This window comes from Rhamphochromis sp. 'chilingali' (assembly GCF_963969265.1).
Source record: "Rhamphochromis sp. 'chilingali' genome assembly, chromosome: 20".
In the NCBI taxonomy this organism is placed as follows: Eukaryota; Metazoa; Chordata; class Actinopteri; order Cichliformes; family Cichlidae; genus Rhamphochromis; species Rhamphochromis sp. 'chilingali'.
Window position 1 is genome coordinate 20,235,859 of NC_137947.1, and position 27,150 is coordinate 20,263,008.

A 27,150-nucleotide genomic window follows, 5' to 3' on the forward strand; every position below is an offset into this window, starting at 1 on the left:
GCCCACATTTGAAGCTCTCACAGAGATTTTCCCATGAAGAGAAATGTGCTTCATTGAGCTTCAGCTAAATAGGCTGTCCTTTACTTTTATCAACATTTAATCTTTCTGTGTCTATTTTTTTTAAGTTGTTAAGAAGCTCTTATGAGTTAGAAAAGTTTAACACCAGTTTAAATGAATAGGGGGGGCTAATTCATCCTTCATCTTTAAAAATATTTTACTTCCAGCCACCCAATCATGAAGGAAAATTAGACAAGAAACGTGTTGGTTTGAACTCAGCTGTAGTCTGCAGCAGATTTACCCTCATCAGCGCTTTCACAGCCTTTGGGTTGGCACATGGCTCAAGCTACACTTTTATTCCATTCATAATGTTAACCTATAAGGTTTTAGACTCTGTGCCATAACCCGCTGGCTGCACTACCAGCACGAATACCATGCTTTCATTTCAACTTCTCAAGTGTGATACTTCAAATATTTATGTTTTTTCACTCCATCTCCCTGGAAACACGTTTGAAGGTCTCCTAATAGGATTTTTATGGATTGATTGAATTACTTCAGCATGTAACGGTGAACTTTCCATGGCGAGAGGTGGACGAACAAGTATTTCAGACCTTTTCGCACTGAGTAATGACTACCACTGGTACACTGGGGCGCAATAAGGCATTAATTGACGATTATAAACTTTATTTACTCGTGGTTCACGTTATTACGTGACGACACGTCTCGTTGTTTTAGGCAAAACGCATGGGTCCGGTAGCAACTTTTAGTTGAGTTGTTTATCTTTGCTTATTTTGACTCGTCAACACTCATTTATCTACTCAACATCAATGAAACGGGCTGCATAGTAATAAAAAATGACCACGAGTATTGTAAATGCCCGAGGGCACTGGAACGTACCAACTCGAAAAGGGTGGGGGTGCAAGTGGTGAATAAAACTTCGCCCCTTGTGTGTTGACATATTAAAGACTTTTAGTGTTGCTGGATAATAATTATAACTTTACGAGAACACTGCACAACAACCCGGTGTCCCCGTGTCCGCATTAGTTTGGTAGCCGGTTACCTTGTTGCTCGTCTCTCCCCCCGCTGACTTGAACTGCATGTGTACGCGGATATTGTTACAATCAATGCTGAAGGCAGAAGCTCAGCTCTCAGCTGCTTGCAGTCTTGCTTGGTCCTACGCTGAGGACGCTGAACTGGCGGCTGCAACTGCGATAAACTTTTTCTTTTTCGCTTTCCGTTTGTTGAAGATGACCTAACCTCGAAAGAGCCTCTGCTAGCCAGGTAGTAGCACGCTAGTTAAATTGTATGCATTGAACGTCTTTTTCTTTGTTTCTTTCACTGCTCTGAAGTTTACTCTGTTCTTGCTGGGTTTCCCCATATAACTTGTTAGGTTACTTTAAGGACACGTACTTTAAGAAAACATAAATGGCTTTTTGTGGGATGAATTTCTTAAAAGAGTATAAACCTTTTTTGTTCATATAAAAATAAAAAATAACAATGTGGCGTGTTAAACTCTTTTTGGGTGACTGCAACTTAATTGTTCTGCACTCAGTTCCTATGGAGCTTCTAAATAAATATATGTATATAAAATAATCTACATGACCGACCTGGTGCTGCTATAAATGTCCCCGCATAATAACCCGTTTTGAGGTTTAGGGGCTTCACGCAGGCAGCAAGCTCTTTGAGGCTGCAAACTCCCCCTTCATCTGTCAGGCAATGCAGTGAATCTGAGACTGCTGTAAACTACACAGTACCTGTAGGTGGAGAGGCAGTGTGGTTGCTTTGCAGCATTGACACACAGTTCCTCACCACAACCCATGAGATGATGTTAAGAGAAGCTTTAGTGCTTTGAGTCATAAGGCTTGGCTGCACAAGTCGCACCAATCTCCACCGCACATTTAGGTTTTTGTTCTCTTTTCAGAGAGGAATCTGAAATTACTAAATCTTGTGCTTTTTTTTTCCCTGAGCATCAGAGTAGGTACTTTTTTTAGGTTGAGGAGCCCGAAACTATTGGCCACTTTATTCTTCCTCAATTTCAATTCTGTTTTATCAGCTAATATATAAGGCTGAATCCTTGAAGTTCAACCAAAATGTACACTGTTCTTATGACTACGTGACAGAGATGAATGCATTATAAACTAAGACTATGATGTTATGCATATATGAAACTGAAACCTACATGATAAGAACTGATAAGATGCTGATAAGAACAATTATAATTTAGGTTTGTTATCCGCTGGCATAGCTATGAGGCCTCTGTTTTGTTTTAGGCTCAAACTGTAAACGAGGACTCTGAATATAGGGCACAGTGGCAGCAGAGCACTAAACTGCTTATTTGTCATCTTTGTTTCCTTTGTGGGTTAGGAAGTGTTGGCGCTTATGTTTTGGTGCTTATGTTTTGCCCTTTCCGATTCTAACCACAGCTGGCTGAGCTTTGTGGACACCATCAACACAATACCCTGAAGAACTGGTTTGGTATGAGGGTACATTAATTGGAAATATCTGGGAATTTTCACAGGGACACAGAAGCAAGAGGTCATCCTTGACTGGCTAGGTTGGTTGGTAAACTAAACGTTAATGGACGCATATTTGCAGAAAATGAAATGTCTTCGCAATTGCAAAGGTTAGCTGATGTTCAGATTGGAAGTGAAGCAGAGTGCTTGGGCAGATTTAATCACCTGTCAACTCTAGTGACTATTGGCATGCTGATAGAGGTGTTTCACAAATGCGGGTTTGACTTCGATGTAACCTGTTCTGAGTACTTCTTATCTACTTTTCCAGGTTGGGGAAGATTTTGATCACTACAAAATGCCTTGATTTCCAAAATAAACAATTGCTGGAACCTTTCAGCTTGGTGTGAACAAGTTTGTGAATCTGCAAATGTGCTGTTTGCTCTTGCGAATTATTATGTCTGACTAGGAGCAGGGTGGAAGTGATCTGTCCTGGTGCCAGAGGTCCGCAAAGGTCCAGAAAACAAAAGCAATCTGTTGTCTTCTATATGTTACTTTGGCTGTTTTATTTAACTTCTAACACGTTTGGAAATGTTGCTACTGGCTAAGCAGGCATATTGAAACAAGTCAATCCATAGGACTTTTTCCAAAAAAGTGAAAACACTCCTCGCGTTGCGAAGGAAGCAGTTTACACATTTTCATCACAGTTCCTGGCGATCGCTTTTTGTACTTAGTGTACTGCAATTGTGCTCAACAACAGCTCTGGTATTGTTCATCTGTAGGCTTGTTTTGGACATACTAGAAACATAATATATGGAGGCAATTAAGGGCGGTGGGTTTTTAAAGGGGATTGCTCTGCACTCCAGTGTGTGCTTAAGACGCACACATTTGCAAGGTCTTTGTGTTGCAGAAAAAAGGCCCTATTAGAACTCTATTCTGTCAGTGGGCAGCTGTGTGCCTGTGTGCTGAGCAAGCCACTGGCCCATTCTCCGTCTGTGTGAACAACTCTCACTCAGTCCACACGCTGACGCACATGCTGCCACTTTCACCCCTCTCTGTCCTTTGCTTTTTGCCTTTTTTGCATTTATTAATCATGCTATTTCTCCTGTTTTTGACTGTTATTTGTCTTTCTGTTCCACTACTGCTCCACTGTTGCTCTCTTTCCCTCCCTTGTTCCCTGACCCAAGGCATTATGCAAACCTACCAGAAAAGGATTGTTAGCCATGGCTGTCTCTGCCACCATAGTACTCTTTATTCATTTCAGAAGCTTCCCTTTCTTCTCTGTGACCTGCAGTCATAATTGCTGTGGCTTCAGACACATTTAAACTCACCCCACCTCCCCATTTAGTCTTAAAGAAGTTAAAAACAAATACCTCGGTTATTTGACTCTGTCAATGTATTTGTTTCATTGTCAATATTCCTTGTTTTGTTTATTCCTTCCTCATTAACATGATGGATTTGTAAGTCTGGCGTCAAATCGCCCACAGAGCCACAGACCAGCAGCTGAAAAGAAAAGAAAAGAGGCATTCTCACATACACCAGAGAAGCACTCCCCCAACCCCCCAAGACAGGCACCAGACTCTACTTAAAGATGAAAAGCATTCTGGGATGCAATAGAAATGCTCCAATGAACACTCTGCTCTAGTCTTTATGTGGCGATAGTGAGGAATTATTTAAAAAAGGGAAAGAAAGGATGCCCACACCGTGTTTGACTCTCAAATAAGTATGTCTTTATTTATTTTAGTCATTTGCATATGTTGTGTGCATGTGCATAACCTGTATTCTTCTGGAAAACCCCAAATCCCAGGTGAGCCAATATTTTCTCTTGTGTTGCCTTGTGTCATCATAACACCACACTTATGAATGGCAGCGGTTGGCATTCTTCTGTTTATTTTCCTCGACTGCTTTGGATTGGCTTTTCCTTACAATATGAGCCAAAGCATAACTCCAGTCTCATTCGTGCCGTTCTTTACCGTAGATCCAGCCTGATGAAGGAATCTCCCAAATGAGTTCTTTATTTATTTAATAAAAAAACAGACAGAGAGAACTGAAAGCTTCTGTTAGTGTACAGACAGCCTTATCTGATGTATTTTTAGAACCTGTTTTCCACAGTTGTGACAAAATCTAAGCATCTAACTTCCTCTTTCAAGTATTAGGACTCTAATTAATAATGACAATCATTTTTTTGATATATACTAATGTGACACTTAATGTGTTACATCCTTTCACAAACAGGGTTGTCTGGTCACACTGGCTTCTCATGACTAGCCTTGCACTAACATTATTATTGATTGGTAATCTAAAGTCATACTCTCGCCCCCCCCGGAGTTGTACAGCATGTTGGTTCTCAGTATTTGGGATGGACTCTGTTTTACATACTTGTTTTACATGCACCTGCATGTCATTACACAGAAGCTCAACAAGTAGCTTGCTGTGTAACATATTAGATTACTTGAATCAGATGAGCTTATTAACTGCCAAATAACAAACGGTATTATTAAGATGTTGTAAATGGAGATGTAACTGAAGTATTACAATTGAGAGTCTTAAGTCAGAGACTGATTGGAATTCTACTGTGTATTACTATGCAAAGAAAGCTCCTGGTCCAACTAGGAAATGTAAAAGCTTTGTCTACGGACATTATCTTGACCTTTACACAGTAGCAGTTTACTTTATTCCAGCACCAATTTGATTTGCTTTCGTTTTTCAACAAAGATGAGTTCAAACAGCGCAGCTCACAATTTGAATGTGAAATGGCTTGTTTAAATTATTCCCAGTCATCACTGTTGAAACTAACAGATGTGTTTTAAATCGATAATATGTCTTCTTCCTATTCAGTGCTGCTTAACATAGGACTCATGAGTCCAACATTTACTGTATGTGGTTATTTCAATGAAAAAAAACTTAAAATGACACATCTTCAGTGGGATTTTCAAATATCTGTTTTACATTCCTGGTACACATTATGCTGAGCAGTCAGAGGGTCCATATGGTGAGCTGAGCCCCCTCATGAATGAATGAATGGGCTGATGGAATGCTGCTCATAGTTTTTGTTCTGAAATTCTCCCACCGATACTCACTAAAAACTCACCCACATCTCCAAAAAATGTATGTAATAGAGCAGCAGAAAGTAATTGATTAATTACTCAGTGCTGCCAACATATTTTAGAAACTATCGGTGGAACTTGGCTTCAACAGGGCCGCATGGCTAAACGGCCTCCATCTCTCATGATGGTATGTGCAGCACTGTTTTGCATGGCGGCTTCATACACAAAGTCAGTGTAATTGTTGTTTTGTAGAGCCCTTCTGCTTAGACTCCTCTTGCATATAACAGCAGACCTACTGTATATCTTTATGTTAATAAGCATGAGTATGCGAAAGCTTATGGCTAATTAACATACCATTACATATGAATATTATAAAAGTTTATTTTTCAACCTTGATGTACACAGTTTGGCATTTACACAAATGCCTTTTGTGCTCATTTGGACTGCACACTTCACCACAAAGCTTTTCTAACTTACCACTAGTGCCGTATTTAATGTCAGTGAGGAAGCAATTCCTCCTGCTTCTCCAGTCACTGCTGTCACGAAATCATCTTCATTTGTTTGATTTGACACCATTGTGCTTCACATAACAACAGAAGCGCTTTTAACCTCATATCGGCTGCAGCACCATGGGCCACTGGCTCTATACAACACTTTCATGGACTACTTACATGCTGACGACACTATATAGAAATCAACTGGTTTTAAGAAAATGTATTTGTAAATTACGAGCTCTATCATTTTAGTGATTACAGTATACATGATAATATTATGTGTTAGACTGAAGATGACTGCTGCTCTGCCAGAAGCATGCGATCTCTCTTTTTCTAATAAGCATGGTTGTTAGAATTTGGTTAGCATTGCTAAACTATGATACAGTAGCCACATCTCTCTGACAGTTTTTCAGATTGACTTTGAGTCATTGATGACTTATGCTTTGACTACTGTTAAAAATCTCGTGTAATAGCACTAGTCAAAGACTGTTCATTTTCAAGCGTGTTGAATTTTTGGATTTGTATTCTTTTCATTAGACAATGTGGAGTTTGGATTGGAAGGGGGGGTGTATGTGTCTAGTAATTTAGTAATTTGTTGTTTTTTTTCTCATTCAAACTAGAGTTATTATATTGATCTTTAAAAATCTACTATATAGGGTACTTATTAGGTCATTGGTACTGACAGTAAGTATAACATCACTTGTTTATACAGCATAGGAATGGCCCCTCCTATTGAGCTAAGCAATTGCTTGGGATTGCTAGCAGAACTGGAGCCTCTGGTGTATGTAATGTACCCCTAATGGATTAGAGCTCTAGTGTGTACAGAACAGAAAATGGAAGAAACTACAGGCAGAAAAGCAAGGATTGCTGGGTCAGTTGGAGAGGACAGTATAATTAGTGTGGTACCTACTCAAACACCTGATCCTATGCCTGTCAAGCTCCTTAAGCTTTCGGTTAACTAAACCCTAGTCTAAGAAACAGAGGTCAACCCCTAATAAATTTAAGGCTACCCTAAATAGAAAGAGTGTGGTGTGTTTGCGGGTTACATGTCACAGTGCTTCACCTTAGTAAACTGGCCTTGCTCAATAGTCCAGTTTCCTATGACAAACAGATTTACTGATAAAGACTGATGAGCTGTCCAGACATTATTATTCACTAGATGGGTGACATCTGCCTTTTTCACATCACCAGTTGTCATTGTTGTCTTCTGTTGTGTGCTTGGCTGCTATGGCTACCTATTAAATCCTAGAAACAGTGTACTACCTAGCAACTGTTTTGTGTCTAAAGTCAGAGTGAAACTACCCCAGGAAGTATCAGAGATTCATTTTTGTGGGAAAAAAACCCAAAACAAAAACTTTGACAATTTTACCTAACATATAGTAGATAACCTATCCGCTCTCAGGCTGTAAATCTATGATTAAATAAATGTTAATGTGAAATGATGGTAGAATATGTGTATGTGAAGTTAACTCGTTGCCACAATGCTCTGTGGATATCACTTGGGGCTTTCTCCTTTCATGTATTTAGTAATGAAGTCAGTATGTTCCACACCCAATTCAGCAGTGGCATGTCATGTGACCACAAGGGAAGTAGAACTCCTGCAGTGCAAAGGGAAGTGTGCTTGCTTATGTGAATTATGTTAGTGTCTTCATGCCAACATAGTTGAGATAAGAAGACCAGTATTAACTGGACTTGCAAGTTAATTCTAAAGAAAGCTTTGGGGTTCATGTTTACTGCTCTTATTTCTATTGTAGATCTGTTGTTAAGAGTAACAGCAACTTAAATTGGAGCTTCAAGGCTGTATTCATGCAGAGATTAATGGTCACTGTCATGAGAGAAGCATTCAGGGTAATCTCCAAAAAACTTGACTACTTAAAATACATAAAGTTTCACTGAATAAGCTTTTCAGTGTTTATGTACCTTTGAAGGAGTAGACGGTACTAGGGTGATAGCCAAAAGATTCAATGGTATGTCTTGACCTCCCAGACCATTTTTACAACCTCGACCACATTATCCAAGAGAGGGGTCGCTGTGTGTTCACCCTGAATTAACAATGGACATCTTAGGCTTTCACAAAAGAAAGCCTCCTTTATTCTTTTTAAGGCTTTCATTTAGTTTCTCATGGACATCTGAACTATTTAAAACAGGTGTCAGCGTCTAGCCTTTTCTGACATTTAGTGCCACTTTGATTAAGGAAAACTGTGACAGTAATTTAATTTAATCTTATCAAAACAAGAATATGATCTGCCGAGGCTTTCCAGCCATGCCATATTTTGAATATTTGGGCTTCAACATTTCATTAGTGCCAATTGAACTGGTTTCCTCAAAGTACAGCAACTGATCAAAGTCCTGACACCAGACGCACTCCACACAAGTATGCAGCAACCAGAGCCAATTAGTGATGGACACCAAACACCCCGTTACAGAACTTTAGGGGGGGCGCAAATAGGGTTCTGTTTATCTGCCTGTACAAATCACAGCCTGGGCAAAGAGCCACATTATCTTAGCTGCTCTTTCTTGTGCCCTCCTGAGTCACTAACTATTGTGAGCCAAGAGCTGCTTTCTGCATCCCAGCATACACAAATCAGTTCTTGAAGTACCAGTGGATTTGAACCCACTTATGGTCAAAGTTTTGTTAGTTCGATAAGTTACGACTCAGCAAATATCATATATATTTGAGATTTATTGGGAAAGATTTCCTTTATTTGAATCAAATAGGGCTGAGATGGGATCTGACAAAACAATTGATGAACCTCAGTCATTTTATCCTTGACAGGCAAAGCAGTATCGCAAGTTGATCTATAGCAGGGGTGGGCAACTCCAGGCCTCGAGGGCCGGTGTCCTGCAGGTTTTAGATATCACCCTGGGTCAACAAACCTGAATCAAATGATTAGTTCATTACCAGGCCTCTGGAGAATTATAAGACATGTTGAAGAGGTAATTTAGCCATTTGAATCAGCTGTGTTGGATCAAGGACACATCTAAAGCTTGCAGGACACTGGCCCTCGAGGCCTGGAGTTGCCCACCCCTGATCTATAGCAAGTGGAAGTCTTTGACTAAATCAGTCGGTGCTTTGTGTAGTGTTCACTGTTTTGTACTGTTGAGCTATAAAAAAAAAGTAATTAGTATACTAAAAGTATTAAGTTAAAAAAAAGCACCTGTCCCATCACATTCATCGTAATATGAGACTCTAATGAAGGGAGAAGTAGCTCTTCCAGTTTCAGTTTTACGCCTCATTTAGTATCCACAATGTCTTCCCTGGTATCTTAACTGTAAAGGATGAGATAAATCGTCATTTAAGTCACTTGCTTTGTTTGATGATCAGCCTGACTTATGATAACAAAAACGACATTTTTCTGTGTGGGACATGCAGCTGAGTTTGTGAGATTTTGTCTGGCTTTATGAAACATATTTAACTTAAAGCTTAGTAAAATTGATAGTGTAATGTCAGGCTGTTTGATCATAAATCATAATCACAGCTATTTAACAATTGTTCAGTTACTGTGGAAACACAAATTTACTGAGCAGTAGATTTCCTCAACAGTGCATTTCCTTCCTCAGGGGTGGGGTACAACCCTCACTATCACAAATCACTCAGCCCACAGTACAGGTTCCACTACCCTGCAGTATTGTCACAACTAGGCAGGCCTTTGAGGTGTTCATTTATGGCCCCACAGATTTTATCTTTGCACCATGAGGCAAGCACATGAGTGAAACAGGTCCGTCTGCGGCCCTTTAAGATTGCTTTCACAACGACATATTATCCGTAGGATAAAACCAACTTCTCTTAAGATGGTATTTTTCAGATGATCCAACCTTACCTGTCATTTCACCAGTGCTTGGTGAACAATGCTTTTGTTTTCAGGGAGGCAAGACAGGAAAAAGGTTGATGTTGTGCTGGATATATAAAAACACAGTAATGATTGTTTTTATAATCTTTGAAGACCAAAGTTGTAAAAATGATATTTAATTCTTCTCTCAGTGGTGTGTAACAGGGACTCATCAAACCTCAGATGAACTGATAATTTCCTGGGTTTTTGTTAGGACTGACATCTAGTCAAACAAAAAGGCTTTTCAAACAGTGTGATGTAGCCAGAAAGGACTCTTGTTTTGAAGAGCAAAAGTCTGATCGGATCTGAAAATGGCTCTGCACAAGTGCTCTACACAGCCCATTAAGCTCTGGTTTCCCCATCATGAGAAGTCGGTTCATTAAATAAGCATGGCTCCAGGCTTGAATTCACACTCGGTCTGCCCTCTCCCATGACCCTGCTTGCCAGTCACTACACACACAAGTGCAGGTTAGCATAAGCAGACATGCATGTACAGAAACACATGCACAGCTAGCTCTTGTTCTCAGTGTGGAGATGCTGTTTCAGCCTTGATCGGACAAGTCACGCTTCCTACCTGCATCAGTCAAACGGCACAATATAACAACCTTTACACACAGCCGTCACGCTCCTCGACCCTTATTCTGATTAACACACACATACACACACACACACTGCAATACATTGCCCCACCCATTACTCAGAGTCACTTCTAATCAGTAGAGTAATCTGCAAAACTGATTATGAAGAACATACTCTTTACTTTTTACTCCCACTAACAGTACCACCTTCTCTTGCCTGTGGAGGCCCGGTTGTGCTCCACCGACTCTCTGAAATGAATGCAGATAATGGGAGTCATATGCCGGCTTTTGGTTTCAGGCAGGCCTACATGAAACATTTATTTACTTAGTCTTTATGTAGTCATGGGGCTGGAAACAAGAAAAGGGACAGAGATGACATTGTTAAGTCAGAAGACATGACTAGACTGGTTTAAAAAAACAAAACACTTTTTATCGATCCATGTTGTTGTTGTTTTTGTTTTGTTTTTTTTCCTCTACAGAAGTCAGTTTTTTTTCAGTGGTGCACACTTCTCCCTAAAGCATCTTGTGTAAGTGCAACAACCCTTACTTAACACAAAACCACGTTTCATGGGCAGGATAGCATAGTAGGCCTGGAAGATCCATTAGCCTCATGTGTTGCTCCGGAGTCAAAAGCTGTCATTAGCCAGCAGTTGATTGGGGATCTGAACTATGCTGGTACTCTCTAATTGGATACTGTCAGTGTGTTTGGTGGTTGGTAAATGACGGAGTCCAAAGTCACTGCAGCTACTTTTATTAAAGAAAGCATAACTGAACTTGCCCATCCTCCGCCATAGTCATTCACATGCATTGAAAAACATCAGAAAGGCTGAGTTGAGCAGATGTGACAAGGCATGTTTGTCCCAAAAAAAAAAAAGATATAGACCATCTGCCATACATATAAAGCTTTTAACGGCTGTGTTTACCGAAGCAGCTTCTGTCTGGGCTTTGCTATGTGTGGGTGCAGGCAGTCTTTGAGTTAACCGCAGCTCCATATATGCTTCTTTTCTGTTCGTGGTTTCTAGCCACATCTGTAGTCATGTGACGTGAGTAATGTCTTTTCCTGAATTAGCTAAAGCTAGCCTTCTGTTACAACATGTTTAGATTCCCCTGTGTTCAGGGTAATATTGCTGACAGGCCAAATGTTCTGTTATCCACAGGGATGAGGAAGCAGTTTAACATATATCAGCACATTTTCTTTTAAAGCTAGTAGGTTGATAGGTGTGTGTATGTAGTGTGTGGATCTATATCGATGACTGAAGTTGCTGTACGTTTTCGGATTTTAAATGCTGAATGGAAAAACTTAAGGTGTGCATATAGCAAACATGTATCGCATTCAACCGTGCCCCTTTCAATCACTGTTATGGGTATGTTAGTTAAAGCAGTGAGGAATGTAGATATTGAAGTGATTTATCTGTGAATGACAGTTATCACCTCACAGATTGATTAAAAAGGCAACCTGTTTGTATTTGTGAGAAACCTTTCTCTCAAGACACGTTTTAAGACAAAAATGCACATGCCATGCTTTTTGTGTTTGTGAAAAATCTTAATGAGAATGGCACAGAACAAGTTAAAGCAGCCACAATTGGGGTTAAGAAGCCAGATTTGGCACACTATTGATTGTTATGGCTATGCTTAAACCTGAGCTTTATTTAGGCCCTGCTTCTTGCCCATGTCTTGTAGCCAGAAACATCCTTTGCACTTTAATTAAATTAGTAATGTTTTTATTTCCCTTTTTTTCCATGAATACAGAGATTGGCTGACATTTGAGAGACCTACCTCCACCACCTTCACAAGTACTGCTCTTCAAATGGGAAATCTTCCTCTGCTTTTTGCCCAAATGCACTGTCTGCCCTCTGCTCTCGTATAAGATGGCTGCCTGTGGCCTTTTTCTGCACCTGAACAGACTGGAGCAGAGCTACTTGCTACCATGGTGATTGTTTTCTCACAAACACTGGAAAAGAAGAAGGCTGCCAATGATGTAACGTCCAAGAGCATCGAGCGACGGCTGGTGAGAGAAACTTTACGTTTTGACTTTAACACAAGGCAAGCTTGTAGGTAGTGTACCCACAAGCATGTTAGACCACGATAAGTTGTTCACTAAAGGATTTTAGATGTCTTTAACTGTCATTAATATGATAGATACATTTTCACTTTTGAGGTTCTCTTACTCAGATGAGACGTTCAGTGTGAGCTTTATAATTGTCCCTTGAAGACAAAGAGTTCTAGGATGTGTTAGCCTAGAACAAGAAGGAACCAGTTCCCTAATAAAATAAAGGGAACTGGTTCAAAATCATTCCAAAATGTCAATGCATGGTGGATCAGTGGTTATAGCTATTGGCTCACAACAAGAGGGTTTCTTCAGGAGCTTTTTCCTACTAGTTGAAAAAAATGGTTGTTTAATGTTGCCTGTGCCAAGACAGTCTTGCAAAAGACATTCTAAATGTCAAGAGTTTCACTTCCTGAGACCGGTTAACAATCCCCTGCTAATCACTGGTTGCTTGGGAAAAATGTGTATTCTCCAGCCAGTTGGCAAGTGGTTGCAGGAGGTTGCTTGCTGTCAGTTGGTGAAATTGGTTGCGAAGAAGAATGCTGCACTGAAAACCTCCTCCCAGATTGTTGCAGCCGCCCCCCCCCCCGTAGCACTCACCAACTACTCTGAGCGGTAGTGAAATGGTGAAAAGTGTGATGCAAAATGGTGATATTTGCTTTCAGTATAAAAGCTGTGCCTTTTGAAATTTGTTAGTTTGAGCGGTAAGGCTCAACTTTTATTTTACAGGCTGCAGCACTTTTTAACTCACCACCAAGCAGCAGTGAAAATGTAGAGTGTTTGCACTTTACATCAGAACTACAGGTGACTGTGGCAATATTCAAGCAAGCAAGTTTTTGGTACAGCATACTCTTTGCGACTGATTACACTCAACAAAGGTCAGTGGCCTCCAGCGAGCCAGTCAGGAGAATAAACGTTATTCTTTAGTGAATGATCTGTGTGACTAAAACTTTAAAAAAAGCAACGTATGGAACAAAAAAGAGCTTTTTTAAAATTTCAGTCAAAATGTTATTTTTGGTGTGTCACCCCTGAGAATTATTTCACTTTTTGTTTTTTTTAACCAGCACCTAGGTTTCACTTCTCAAAGTAAAATAGGGGTTATTTACATTTTATTTTTATCTCACTACTCCATTCAGACAAGCACGGGAGAGTAGTTTTCACTTTCCCGCTTTTATCATGCTGCTTATATGCAGTTTTTAATCTACAAAATCTCAACACTCCTTCAAGCGCTTGGATGGTGAAGGATCACAAACATTTCTTGACACGTTTAACATCAATATGATTTGTTCTGAAACGTCCAGGAATTATTTTCTTGGGCCCAACAAGTCTTAAATGTTTTTCTTTTGTTAAACCTCAGAGACTGATGTAAGTCTTATATAATATGCTGTAAATGTAATCGCATGCATAATTAAAAAAAAAAAATCAAAAAGGCTTATGGACAGAGGTTTTTCACTGCTACCTTTGCACTCATCAGCTGCTCACGTTAAAGGCCTGGGGGTTTAGTGTACCAATTCTGTCATTTGATCGTCTCCTATGGCACAATAGCCTTTATTTTGAGTTCTAGGCTTGGTATCTTAGAAAACTTTTTTTTTTTTGTTTTGTTATAATAACCTCAAGGCGAGTCACTGCAGTGAAATGTGGCATTTTCTTTTTTGTTCTGTGTGCAGATAGCCAACACCCTCTTGTAAGAAATTAACTATGGGATGGATGGGTGTCTGATTAAAAGATAAGTGGGTGTAGGCAAAACTGTTTTATACTCCCCTAATAGCCTTTGTACCTTAAACCCAAGAAATAAAACAGGTGCGTTACAAAATTTAGCTAAACGTTCTTTTGTATTGTAAAATCATTGTCCAGCTGTCCTTGAAGGTATTTCATGCACCTTGCAGTGAGTTAAAGGATAATCTTTAGGAAGTAGTTTCCAGCTCTGACAAAAGTGAAAGTGTAAAACCAGTCCAAAAGAGTGTAATTCACCCACTGGATAATGGACTACACTCTTGAATCCTTGAGTTTTAAGTAGCAACAATAGCAGCGATGGTGTGTTAAGCTGCTTGTGCTAGCTAGCTAGCTTGGGTAGGTGTAACTGTAATTTACTATGATGTCAAAGGACTTGAGACTTAACTAGCTTTAACATTAGAAACTATTTAAATGCGCAAGTCTTACAAAAATGTATTAAAATTTATATACAAGCGTAAATTATTATGAAGCGTAAATTAGTGCAGTTTTTTGTTTAGTAAGCTTGTTGGGAAACACCCTACATATTCAGCAAGAATGGAGCAAATTAGCATTCATTTGGAGTCTTTATTCATGGAGTCTAATGTTCACTCTTTTGTGCACTGCTTATTCTCCGCCTCCTCTTCAGAAATGTATCTAATTCTTTAGTCACCCGCTAGTTGCTGAGTATGAGCTAGTTGTTGCTGTGAACCAAAACGGTAAACTCGCAGACCATAAAAAGTAAACAGTAAGCTTAAAGTAAGTAACCATTTGCATTGGCTTTGGTTGACGCAGATCTTTGGCTATTTCACACTGGTCGTTTGGCAGCAGCGTGTAAATAATCCTGACCTCAAAATGAAGACAAATCAGTCTTCTCATTTGATTTGAGGGCTGAACTTTTGTTCCTTGGCTTTTGTTCTTGACTTTTGCTTTATGTTCGCCTGTGCCCTCAACAGTGTGAGGTCCCCACCATGAGCAGAGGGACCACCCTCCTCTCCCGTGGAACCGTAGGTGAGTTATCTTCATTATCACTCGTTATGTCTTTCTGTTTGTCTTTCCCCCTTTGCTCCTGCTTCCATTTATTAAACGCCATCCCTCTGTGCTCTGCATTTAACATCTGGAAAAAAGCAGTGGCTGATTATTTGTTAAAAAACATTTCACAACTGATATAACACAAGTAATTGTCGCCTTTAATTCCCCAATAAGTTGAAGTATCAAAATCAGCGATTGCAGTTGTCTTGTTGTTTATCTCCTGCCACACTCGATCACTCACTTCTCCCTTTTCCATCTGTCACTCATCCCCCACTCATGATCAGAGTGCACCTGCCTCCACACAACGTTGCACAGCACTCTCATGGGAGTGAACTGTAATTGAATATTCTGCTGCCTATGTCAACAATTTCCCTTTAGCTGTGTTTGTGTAATTATCCTCTGTGTTAAAAGAAATACTACTGTCAATACAAGGCCAGCTATCTCCCACTGCCCTCTTTTTTTTCTTCCTTTTTTTCCCCCCCTCTTTCTTTTGGGTAAAGATTTTTCCACTGTTAATCCTGACATTAAAATTGGCTAGCGTGTTTTGTTAGTTCAACCACTTTGTCTTTTGCTTTCAAATGGTGGCCTTTTGAAGTTCATCCCTTTCTCCTTTTGTCCAGTTGTTTTCCTAACATTCCTGTCAGGTCGTCACTGTAGCCCCCGTACATTGTTTGTCCAGCCAAAACAATGATTTCCGTCCAGTAGTCTGGGAGAGAGCGTGCCAGAATTGGAGGCAAGCATCCAAAAGGATGGTTTTTGGATCAGCAAGGGGCTCTTTTTGACAAAAGCTTCAATAGAGTCGAACTTAGCCACACTTTACTGTAGGTGTATTATCCTCCACAAAACTCTTTTGTCCCGATGGTGAGACAGCTGGAAATTCATACTGCTTTGACGCATATCCTACTAACCACTTGACTAATGGGAGTGACTGCCCAACTGTTTCACTGGCTGATTCTTGTCATAATGTGCAGTTCATGTTTTTGGAATCAACGTTCTTGCATGTCCAAGTTTTAAATAGTCAGGAATGTTACTGCTGGAAACTTAAAAAAATGGCCAACATAGCAGTCAGTGGAGTGAGCTGGTTCAAGCTGAGGAAGAGAATTTATTGTAATCTGGGTTTTTTTTGTGTGTTTTTTGTTTTGTTTGTGTGTGTGTGTGTGTTGGTGTTTTAAACCACAGTATTATTTATTTATTTGCATATTTAACTCTAAAAGTAATGGAGGCAGAAATGTGTTTCTCATGCTCGGAAACAGTAATGTGCCAGTAAGAACTCACAGCTGAGGTTTCACTGCATGTCCTGCAGCTGTTTATGTGAAAAACAAGCAGACAGGCAGTGATCTTGTTGAGACCTACTCGGCATGTAGTGTGTTATACTGAGCATTGTGACTTTTTGGGGGGTGGGCAGCCAACTTTTTAAGACTTTTAAAACATTTCCATCTTTGAATGCACAGATTTTATTTTATTTTTTTCCAGAAAATGACTTTTTTGACTATTTTTTTTTCTTTCAACATTATTGGGAATTTTCAGTCCAGCTTTCATTACAGTTACTGAGGAGCAGCACTGGTTTGAACTGTTCAACTGGTAGTTTTATTTCCTCTAGGCATAACCTTCTCAATCATGTTAAGACAAACAACCTCCCACCCCTTTTTTGTAATTCTCCAAAGCTCATGATTTCTTTTTTTTGTTGTTGTTGTTGTTGTTGTTGTTGTTTCTACTTAGCTGTTTCTTTCTTCTTAGTCTAATAGCTCACCATTGCAGTAAGCAGACAATAATCTCCCTTTATTCTTCCAAACAGTTTGTTCTTACACCAACCAATCCTCTTTGCCTTAAGCTTATTTCTGCTTGTGTGTTTCTTTGTGTCTTTGTTGTTAAGTACTAAATTATCCTTCCAGATATTGCTGCTAGAATTCATCATGCTCTAGTTAACAAATGCAGTTTTTGCTTAATATTGCTTGCCGCACAGATAAAGATGTGTCAGAAGGGCTGCTGTTGAGGTCAATTAGTGTGAGGCTTTTATGTTTTCCCTATTACAGAGGCAGATAGATGGTTGGATATGGGGCGAAGCTGTGCCATCCAGCAGAGAGCTCCATGCCAGTCTGGTACTCCTCTATGGGATGTGACGCCTGATCACAACAGCCACTGTGCCAAGGAACCAGGCAGCACCACAGCAATCACCAGCCTGATAAGAGATCTGAGTCTCTGCAACAGCACTCACGCCGTATCCGCCACTGCACACTACACCACTACGGCTACCAGCCAAACTCCTACGGCACCCCCAAGCAAACGTCAGTGTCGCTCTCTGTCACTCTCTGAAGAATTCACTGGCTTCCGCTCATCTTGGAGGCCCCAAGGGTCCCGAGTATGGACAACGGTTGAGAAACGAAGGTGCCACAGTGGAGGGAGTGTCAGAGGTGGGGGAAGCCATTTTCCCACCATGCAGCGTAGCTCCAGCTTTAGTTTGCCCTCACACTCCAGCATCACTTTTGATGGAATCCAGGACCTGCCATTCTTCAACCAGCCGCTGCCTCTCCACCCTCAATTCACTGCCTCTCCAGTCTCCCCTACCTCTCTTGCCACACATCATCACCACTCCCAAAATCACGTCTTCCTCAGGCCTCTCTCACTTTCCCATGAGCAGATCAGCCTGCCAGAACACCAGAGGGAAGAGGCATCGGAGACCAGCTCTTCAGACTCCACCCCAGAGCTGGGGAGACGAGCTAGCCAGAGAGCCAGGGGAAAGGGGTGTTTGTCTCGGAGCAGGTCTCAGCCCTGTGTGCTAAATGAGAAAAAGGTCGGCATGAAGCGCAGGAGACCAGAAGATGCTCAGGAGCAGCGGCCCTCCCTGGACCTGACAAAGATGACTCAGGTTAGCTGGAAATGTTGAACATATGTTGACCTGCACAGACAAGCACTTACATATTCATTGATTTGAATGCATTCAATTGGAATTTGACTAATTTCAGAGTTTAATATTACATGTGTTTGCTGATTGCACACAAATGAGTATCAGCTTATTTCTAATCTTGCTTTAATGCTGGAAAATGCGCTCTGTTGCATTCACTTTAATCCTGAACCAGATGCACTTACAACACAGACAAATGCTTTTTTGTTCTTAGACTAAAGGGAAGTTCAAGACATCTTCAAACAAAACTAAGTCTGTCTCTTTCTCTCAGAGTTTGATCAGGGAGTGTATTAAATTAAACTGTATTAAGTTTTCTGCGTCGTCAGTCCGAGGCTTCGAGGCTAAGTGATCTCAGGCTTTCCTCCCTCTAGCTTAGGGAGCGGTGCTTACTAAGAAAGCATTCCTCATGTTCAGTCACGCTGCCTTGAACCACTCTCTAGCAAGGCCCTCTCGGGTTTATAATTTCATTAACTCTGTTGGGTAAACAAGTCCATCCAAAGGTTGGACTTCTCACCATTTATTTGCTTCCTCTCTGCAACTCCTACCCAATATTTCTACCTGTCAGAAAAAGCGGCAGTGAATTATGCGTATATTTGGATGCACAGAGCTCTGGATGGATTTCCCAATGTCAAGAGTTTTTGTTCTTTTGTAAGGTCAGAGGAAACAGTGCAACAGCCAGAGAGTAAACCCAAACCCAAAATAGATCCAGAGAAGTATTTTAATGACATGAACTCTTTTGATATTTGGCAGAGCTTTGTTTCTTCTTTTTTTCTAGTGCCCTGAAAGATCTTGATCTGATTCTTGTATCACATTCAGCTCATTATTTATGTGAATGCTCTGGGAATTTTACACATTGTCCTATTTACCCATCCTTTCCTGATCACTTAAGTCATTTGATACTCAAAAATCATCCTTCACAGTACCTTGTTTCAGGAAAATATTGTAATTTTCCTGTCTCTTACTAGAAAGTTATCATCAGTTCATCCATATACCCCCCTTTTCCTTTCTGGAAATAATATTAGTTCCCAGCCAGTCATACTTAGGACCTAGCCAGGGTTGGATTAACAAGGCATGGGTAATGGAGCCTAGCAAACATGTTTCCCCTTGTATTGCCAGCTTCTAAGAGGGGAAAAATTAGGCATGCAACATATAAAGAATGAATCCACAAACACACACATGGAGCCAGTTTTACATTAACTCGACTAGGGCTGTTCGATATAACGATATATATCGGATGACGATATAAAAACGTCTATCGTTTCATTTTACGCTATAGTTTGTTTCGTGGTGTCGCAAAATAAACTGTTTACAGCAATATTTTTTTCAGCGTTTTGATGGTCACTGTAGTGGCTATATTCATTTCCTAAAGTTCTCTTTTTCTCTTATATTTAATATAACCACACTACGGACGGACAAGCGCCTGTTTTTATGCGTTGTCGTTAGCGTGTCTGCTTGTTTATTTTCCGCATAAACATATTTTTCACAATAAAGCTCAAGATCCTGTTGAGACTTTTCAAAATAAACGGAATCACGTGAAATAGTATGCAGAGTATTGACGGGTAAGAAGCAAAAAAAGAACCGTCAGGTGCTAAAAAATAGATTGGACTCAAACGTTAGAACAGGCTTTTCCCTGCAGCACGCTGTGTAATAAATACTCATAAAGAAAACTGCAGCCGTTACAACTTATGTCTAAAAATATATATTTTCACGCATCAGTTAAAAACTCGACTCCAGGTACACGACGCCCAGCTGGAATCACTTCACGCAAGTCGAGCTTCCAGAGATTCACAGAATTTAAAGAAAATGTTAAATTTTTGTGATTTTATATCGTTATCGGGCGATAGATGTCTTATATTGGGATATGAGATTTTGGTCATATCGCACAGCCCTAAACTCGACTTGCCATTAGTCATTGCCATTACTCTGCCAGTTACAGATTATTGTCAGCAAATGATCTATTCTCAAAGGTTAGTGGGTCAAAAAATGTTTTCACTTTTTTCGGGGGTTTGAGTCGAGTTGCATGAGTGCATGTTGATGAAAGGAGTCCGGTCGTACAGGTTAGATGGGTCATTTCAGATCTACTGTAACCATGTTTAAATTCTCATCCTCATGCACACCTCGGGAAAGTTACCAGTAAAGCATTGCATACAACAAAGATAGTATGATTAATACGTGCTCCCTTGCTTCATTTTCTTTTCCTGTTATTGAGACTTGATGTCAATAACTAAACCAGGTCAAGTGTGGCCAGGAACTTAAACAAGCAGCGTTGTAATATCTCAATCTAAATTTAATAAACCAAAAGCACAAAGAAGATACCGCTGGAGATTGACATTGTTGTTACCAAAAGTGGTTGACCTTTGTGAGAGCCTAGGGAAAGAAAAAGATCCCAGCTGGCAGACTGTCTGGAAAAGGAAGTGTTAATGTGGAAAACTAGGGCTGGTTACAACCTGTGTCTGATCTACAGAGGATAGAACATGCAAAGTACTGCCAGGGTTGGGAATATAATAGATTTCACCAACTCTGATTGGAAATCAGTTATTTAATGTGATCTTTCTTCTGATGTTATATATTTGAGCATCACAAGACTTCTTAACTGGCCTCTGTGTCATTGAAGTGGCAGTTTTTTGTTTTTTTTCCCTGGTTACGCACACACAATTCCTCCCACTCTTTCTCAAGAACTGGGTGAGCCTAATGACAACATTATTACTTTTCATACCTACGTAAACAGTAGATTTTTTTTTTTTTTTTCACTGTAGGTGTGTTTTGAGTAATACTGTCTAACATTGATTAAAAGAATAGCAAACATGTTGTAGATGGGGCAGGAAACTGTGACATTTGTCTGAACTGCAGTGGATACAGACAGGTGTTGTTTGATTAATTTTCTATGGAACGTGCGCCAGAGACTCGCCGAGTGAAGGATCATGGTGGTCAACAAGCCCTCAGTGTGAGTTAGTGGAACATGGTGTAATTTGGCCTTTAGATTCCTCGACCACGTCAATGAAGGCGGGTGTGAATTCTGGGGATGCATGTCATGCTAATAAGCTATAACTTGACTACCGTGGGGATTTACATGCAGCCACCCCCAAAATTCCTTGAATGTCCTCCCAGTCAGCCATGTAGATAAGTTATCTCTGCCTGCCCTTCCACCTTGGCCTGTCATTGTCTTTTTTGGGGGATTGTTTTTTTGTTTGTTGTTTTTTAATGGACTGGCTATTGGGCATAGCAAACTCCATGTCCTTCACTGAATGATTGTTGACACTTCTTGCACAGTGAATTTGAGGAAGCTGTGTGCTTAAGTCCAGCCTGGTCAGTTAACTTCAGCTGGGCTATTGTCCATTTTTGTCCTGTGTGTGTGTGTGTGTGTGTGTACACAAACTTGTATCCCTCCCTATTAATATTTTCTTTCTCCTGGCCCAAGTTCAAGCTGCTCTGGTCTTCCCCTCCTTCTTCCATCACACACACTTCATTCCTTGGATGGCAGACATGATGATCATAACTGAGCCCTGCATGCTTGTGGGAACACCTAGGTAGGCGTCTTGAGGTGCAGCTCTCACCGGGTATAATGACATGTTGTGACTTGTCATAAATGTGCATTGTAGAGCATCGCCGAACATTAGTCTGTAGTCACACATTATTATCGCCTACACTTTTTCAACATCTGACAGCCCAACACTTTAGTCTTTTATCATCATTTTACCTCTGGGCATTTGCATGAATAAGCCAGGCATTCTGTCTGCAGAGGAGTAAAATAGTAGATGAATACACACACCAAAACAAAGACTGTGTGCGTGAATGTCTGTTATAGTCTCCTGTCTTTGCTTGCACCTCCTTGTCCTCTCTTTTGCTTCACAGTTGTTTGTCGCTGGAGGTCTGATTGCATGTCATCCTCAGACCAGTGTGTCTCTGAATGTTTATGTGACCTAATTTCGGCACAGAGCTAAACCAAAGAAACACTATCGACTCGTATACTAATAATCTGAAGTTGCACAGTGAATGCAATGTAAAGTACCTGCACCTCCCAGTAGTGTACTATATGTGTGATTGTGGTTGTAGTTTGGTTCACAACAGGGCCTTTGCATAGCATTTAGCTCGGTGATTTTAGTTGTTTACCCAAATCATCAGGAGGGTATTTGCCTAACCTCCTGGCATGTGCTTGTGCTTCTTCGACAGCAGCTGCCTTTTGAACCCATGCTCTAAATAACATCCTTACAGTCCAAGCCATTGTTGTGTAGATCACGGTATAAAATAATCTACACTCTCTATGAAAACACCACTTAGCTCTAAAATATGTGTTCTTATAGGATTTTGGTGAATATTAAACGTAAAAACAAAAAAGGTATAAACCAATCCAGTGGATCTCATGTCTTGTTCACTTTTTCTATTCAACATTCAAACATGACTTGCTGGAAGGCATGCGTGGCTGTGGTAGACCTGATGTGTCAGATATAACTGAAAACCATGCTCTCATTTCCCTTAATGTGTATGGCAGCATTGATGAAGTTGTATGGTTAAAACATGGTACTGCTTGGGACTATGCTGAGTTTTGCAGAGGCATGTATACAGTGCTGTGCAAAAGTCTTGAGCCACCTTTCATTTCTCTATATTTTCTTAAGAAAATGTAAAAAAAAAATTCTTTTTTTGTTTGCTTGGGGGTTTTTTTAACATGTGAAAACATACAAAGAAGTGTACCTTTATTCTTCAAAAAAGCTTGAACTCACTTGGGGCGATCGTGGCTCAAGAGTTGGGAGTTCGCCTTGTAATCGGAAGGTTGCCGATTCGAGCCCCGGCTTGGACAGTCTCGGTCGTTGTGTCCTTGGGCAAGACACTTCACCCGTTGCCTACTGGTGGTGTTCAGAGGGCCCGGTGGCGCCAGTGTCCGGCAGCCTCGCCTCTGTCAGTGCGCCCCAGGGTGGCTGTGGCTACAATGTAGCTTGCCATCACCAGTGTGTGAATGTGTGTGTGAATGTGGATGACTGGATATGTAAAGCGCTTTGGGGTCCTTAGGGACTAGTAAAGCGCTATATAAATACAGGCCATTTACCATTTAGGCAAGCTTTCTTGGAATGTATTTAAGTATACTTCAGGAAAATGTCTCCTGGCATCGTGAAGGACATTCAAAGCTCTTCTTTGGATTTTGACTGTCTTTTGTTTTGTTCTGGGCTCTGGGGAATGTCTAAAAATACAATGTAAAATCGATTGTTTCCTAAGTTATCTATTACATGTAGGCATAACATAGGTTCATCCTATGTAGTGGGTGCCTTTTTTTTTATGCTTGAGTGATTTATAGGTCAATGTTAAGTGGCTTAAGAAGTACCAAGAAATGAGTGAAAATGCAGCCAGTGTCTAAAGAAAAACTTTAAAAAGGCTGGCCCAAGACTTTTGCACAGTACTGCACATGTTGTAGCTGGAGCTGGAATGTAGGGTGCTCTTGGTCAAATTATCAGTGATAGAGAAGTCATTTGAGTGAAACAGAGTAATACACGTCAATGATTGAGCTGCATTATTGACTGGTATTTCTACTTTTGAGTATTACAGAAATTTATATCATCATGGGAATACTAATTATCCTTTTAAATTATCTGTTTAGATGACACTGTTGTTTTCTTTGTCCTTATTTATTAATTTCTTTACTAAAATAACATGATATTGCCTACCCTGTCAGTCCAAAGTTTTTGACTATAAGATTAACAGGCCCAATAATTCCTCTTTTGTATTTCTGCTTCTGGTCAATGTGCATTTTATTTTACAGAACAGATGTCCCAGACCCATGCTATTTAAATGCACTTGCCAAATCAGCAAGAACTGAAAACTGAAAGGAGCACATCACCAAGACTCCAGAAGTTCACTTTATTAGTCATAGTCTTTAAAATCTGCTGCATAGTATTTTCTGTGGATTAGGACGAGATGTGTAGAGTTTAAAATCTTTCAAACTCATGCTTCAGTTTTTGTTGTAGTTTTATTTTACACTTTTTTCCAGTAGCTTTGTTTGTGCTTGATTAATCATTTTTGACTAAAAGTAGAAATCTGCTCTTATATTCTTTTAAAAATTTTATTGTGGTTCTCCAACCTTAAATGAAGTGTGTTTCTAAATAGGACATTTGAGGATAATAACTTTAAAGTGGTTTTCGTCTGTGTATGGTTAGATTCCTGGTAATGGCAGTGGGTAATATGAGATATGACAGGTCCAGGGTAGCGAGCCCATGTGTGTGGTAATAGTGATTTGTGTGTGTACATGGGTGTTTTTCATCTGGCAAAGCTGGGTACACAGCAGAAATTTAACCCTGCTCCCCCAGCCTACCACCACACCCACCCAAATCCCAGTCAGGCTCAGTAGATTTTATAGAAAGCATATTGTATAGAGACAGCCTCTCCACCTCCTTTCTCTCTTGCTTTCGTCTCCTCCTCTGCTGTGATAATTAGTAGTGGGGTAATACCAGGGGTTGAACTGAGAGAGCAAGAGCTCTGAAATCCCCTTTTCCACTCCAGTGGGGTAACTACAGCAAAGGCTTCCCACTCCTCACATGATCACCTCAAGCGCTTTCAGTTGAAGCATGGTGTGTTTGAGGTACTTGCATGTAAAGTTAATCCTGAAAAGTGAGCTAACCTTAAACTTAGCCAGCCTCACCCTATGTTATAGTTTTCTCTTGGACGGGGAAACGGCAAGCCTGCTAAAATGAGATTTGAGAAAGGGTGTCTCCAAGCTCATTGTAAAAGGAAAGGCAATGTCTCAACACATGCTAGGGAACATTAGAGGTGTCTGTCATGAAAGCCTGGGCTTTATAGAGAAAACCTCATCTCTATTCACCTCCATGCCTCCAACATCTGCTGCTGAGGGCACTCCAGAGATCATTAACCCCTTCACTGTGCTGCACGGCTGCCTTTCTTTGTTGCAGAGAGGAATTCAGGGTGGAAAGAGAGCATGAAAGCAAACCAGGAGCCTTTGTGAATTGAGTCTCTTTAAGGTCAAGTTTTGAGAGCAAAAACGCAGGCAATTGTTCACATCCAGATTGTCCCTGGCACTCCCTAGTGTGAGCTACAAAACATCATAACAACTGTGAACAACAATGACTGACATAAGAAATGTCTTTTACCATACAGGGTTGGGTTAGGTATGTGTTTCAAAGTGGTTTCCAGTGATAAATAAGCCTAGAGCACAGTTTGACACGAGATACATTTAGTGGTTTGGTGCTCATTTCAGTGTTTTGCTCAAACAAACCAGAGGGTTAGCGTTCTGTGTATACTCTTCAATGCCTTGTGCGTGTACTGGTGTTTTTGCATGTTTACATGTTCACATGCCATCAGTGAAAGGGAAAGCCGGCTTTTAAGATGCCCAACTGAAACCCAATCTCAAACTGACATTCTGGGAAACTCTGAGCTCCCTGACATAGTCTTTGACTTCTGTAGCTCTTCATCAGAAAGAGGCCATGATGTGAACGTGTGCAAAAATGTCCAGACTAACATGGTCTTTTCTTTTTCTTTCTTGTTTTTTCAGACTTTACAAAGCTTAAGCTGCCCTGGATTTTCATCTAGCGACAACTGCCAGTCAGTCTTGTCCCCGCCCACCTTGGACTTAATCGACCAACCGGATTCAGACTTCACAGGCGTGTCTGAGCTGGGACTAGAGTCATGGCAGGAAGTGATAGGAGATGACGAGGAAGCAGATTCATCTTACGAGGATAGCGACTCCGCTTGTAGTGTGGACTCACGGCCTGGGTCTCCTGTAGGCATCGAAGATGGTAAACGCACCCTCTGGAAGGGTGACTGTGGGACACAGAGGGACATTTTTCAGCTTGGGGGAGAGCTGGATCTTGAACAGATCGAAAGAAACTAAACTTTGCATCGACGATTTTAAGACTGTGTCTGGACTGTTATAGAGAAATGACTATTAAGATAAATATGAGGAAAAATAATAGCTAATTTTGTAAGGGAAAGGCTTTGAAAAGACAAGGATGGTGATACATATGATGAAGCATTGCATATGTTGCTAATGGCTGGCTTCTTTAATGACACCTTTGCCTTGAACATTCTTACTGTTTGTTTAAAAAGCAGTAACCTTAGTTTGTTTTGTGTTGGTTTTTTTGTTTTGTTGTTTGTTTGTTTTTTTGGGGGGGGGTTGGATCAGATATTCAGCTTAACTCAGGAGTGGGAAATTGAGGGTTTGTCTTAAATAAGTGTCTCAGCCCCCCGCTGTCTTTTAACCTGATGACCTTTCCAAAGTCAGCTAACCTTAAGTTTGTAGTACTGTAGCAGTAGCTGGGCTCTCTTATATTTAGCTCAAATTTGTTTTTCCAGAGAAAGTGGAGGGCATCAACAATGGGGTGACACAGAAAGAGGCAAAGACAGACTTACCCTTGGCCTTCCTCTTCATCTTTTGTGCACACGTGAAAATCTGATTTGTTTTTTTTGCTGAATGTAGGCTCAATAAGCTTTATGTGGAGTTCAGAAAATGTAAAGTGCCTTCTTCTGGATGCTTGCTGTCTCAGTTCTCTTCAAGAAACTTGCCTCAATCGAAGCCACCTTTTCTGACCCAAATAGACAAATTGTATTTTTTGAATTAAACACTGAATCTCAAATTGTCAGTTCTAACATCAGTGTATATTTTTCTAAGTAACAGGTTTTTTTTTTTTTAATGAGCTGTTTGTGCAGGATTAAGAATATAAGGTCTTTGTTCTATAAGAATGAATATGAAATAAACGTACATCCTGCACTCACTTGTCTGGTTTAATTTGAGTTTGTAATTTTGTAATGATTGCTCAGTGGTAATCAAGATTTCTGTAAAAGATAGCTTTCACCCAGACAGATCAAAAGTCTGAACACGCTGCAAAGTTTCCAGATAATCTTTAGAAGCCATACCCACACGCAGTCGTTTCCTGCATAACATTTCAGAGCCATTTCATTGAAGCTCACTCAGCTTGTATTGTTTTGAATACCCGCAGGTACATAACATGATTATGCACCAAATCGTTTCTCTGTAAAAAATTTTCTCTGTACAGTGGCTACCTAGGCTATTGAAGAATACAGCAAGTCGGGTTTAAAAACAAAACAAAGAAAATTATATTGGTT

General features: G+C 40.4%; 1 protein-coding gene across 2 annotated transcripts; it reads left to right on the plus strand.

Moving 5' to 3' along the window:
• Positions 1–1,118: 1,118 nt before the first annotated feature.
• Positions 1,119–26,788, plus strand: LOC308387927 (protein FAM53B-like). 2 transcript variants are annotated; one of them, XM_080868323.1, is made up of 6 exons: positions 1,139–1,278; positions 2,421–2,551; positions 12,146–12,404; positions 15,110–15,164; positions 17,219–18,051; positions 25,580–26,788. In XM_080868323.1, the coding sequence occupies exons 3-6, from the start codon at positions 12,324–12,326 to the stop codon at positions 25,916–25,918; spliced, it is 1,308 nt and encodes a 435-aa protein (XP_080724449.1). In that variant the 5' UTR covers positions 1,139–1,278; positions 2,421–2,551; positions 12,146–12,323; the 3' UTR covers positions 25,919–26,788. The 2 variants fall into 2 exon arrangements, with proteins under 2 accessions (XP_080724448.1, XP_080724449.1); XM_080868322.1 differs by lacking the exon at positions 2,421–2,551 and having other exon boundaries at positions 1,119–1,278.
• The last annotated feature ends 362 nt before the right edge of the window (positions 26,789–27,150 follow it).

Bases quoted from the DNA above. Each gene is read 5' to 3' on its own strand.
- LOC308387927 (XM_080868322.1), top strand. From the start codon at position 12,324: ATGGTGATTGTTTTCTCACAAACACTGGAAAAGAAGAAGGCTGCCAAT. The intron at 12,405-15,109 runs GTGAGAGAAACT...TGCCCTCAACAG, and splicing joins AGAGCATCGAGCGACGGCTG to TGTGAGGTCCCCACCATGAG. The intron at 18,052-25,579 runs GTTAGCTGGAAA...TTGTTTTTTCAG, and splicing joins ACCTGACAAAGATGACTCAG to ACTTTACAAAGCTTAAGCTG.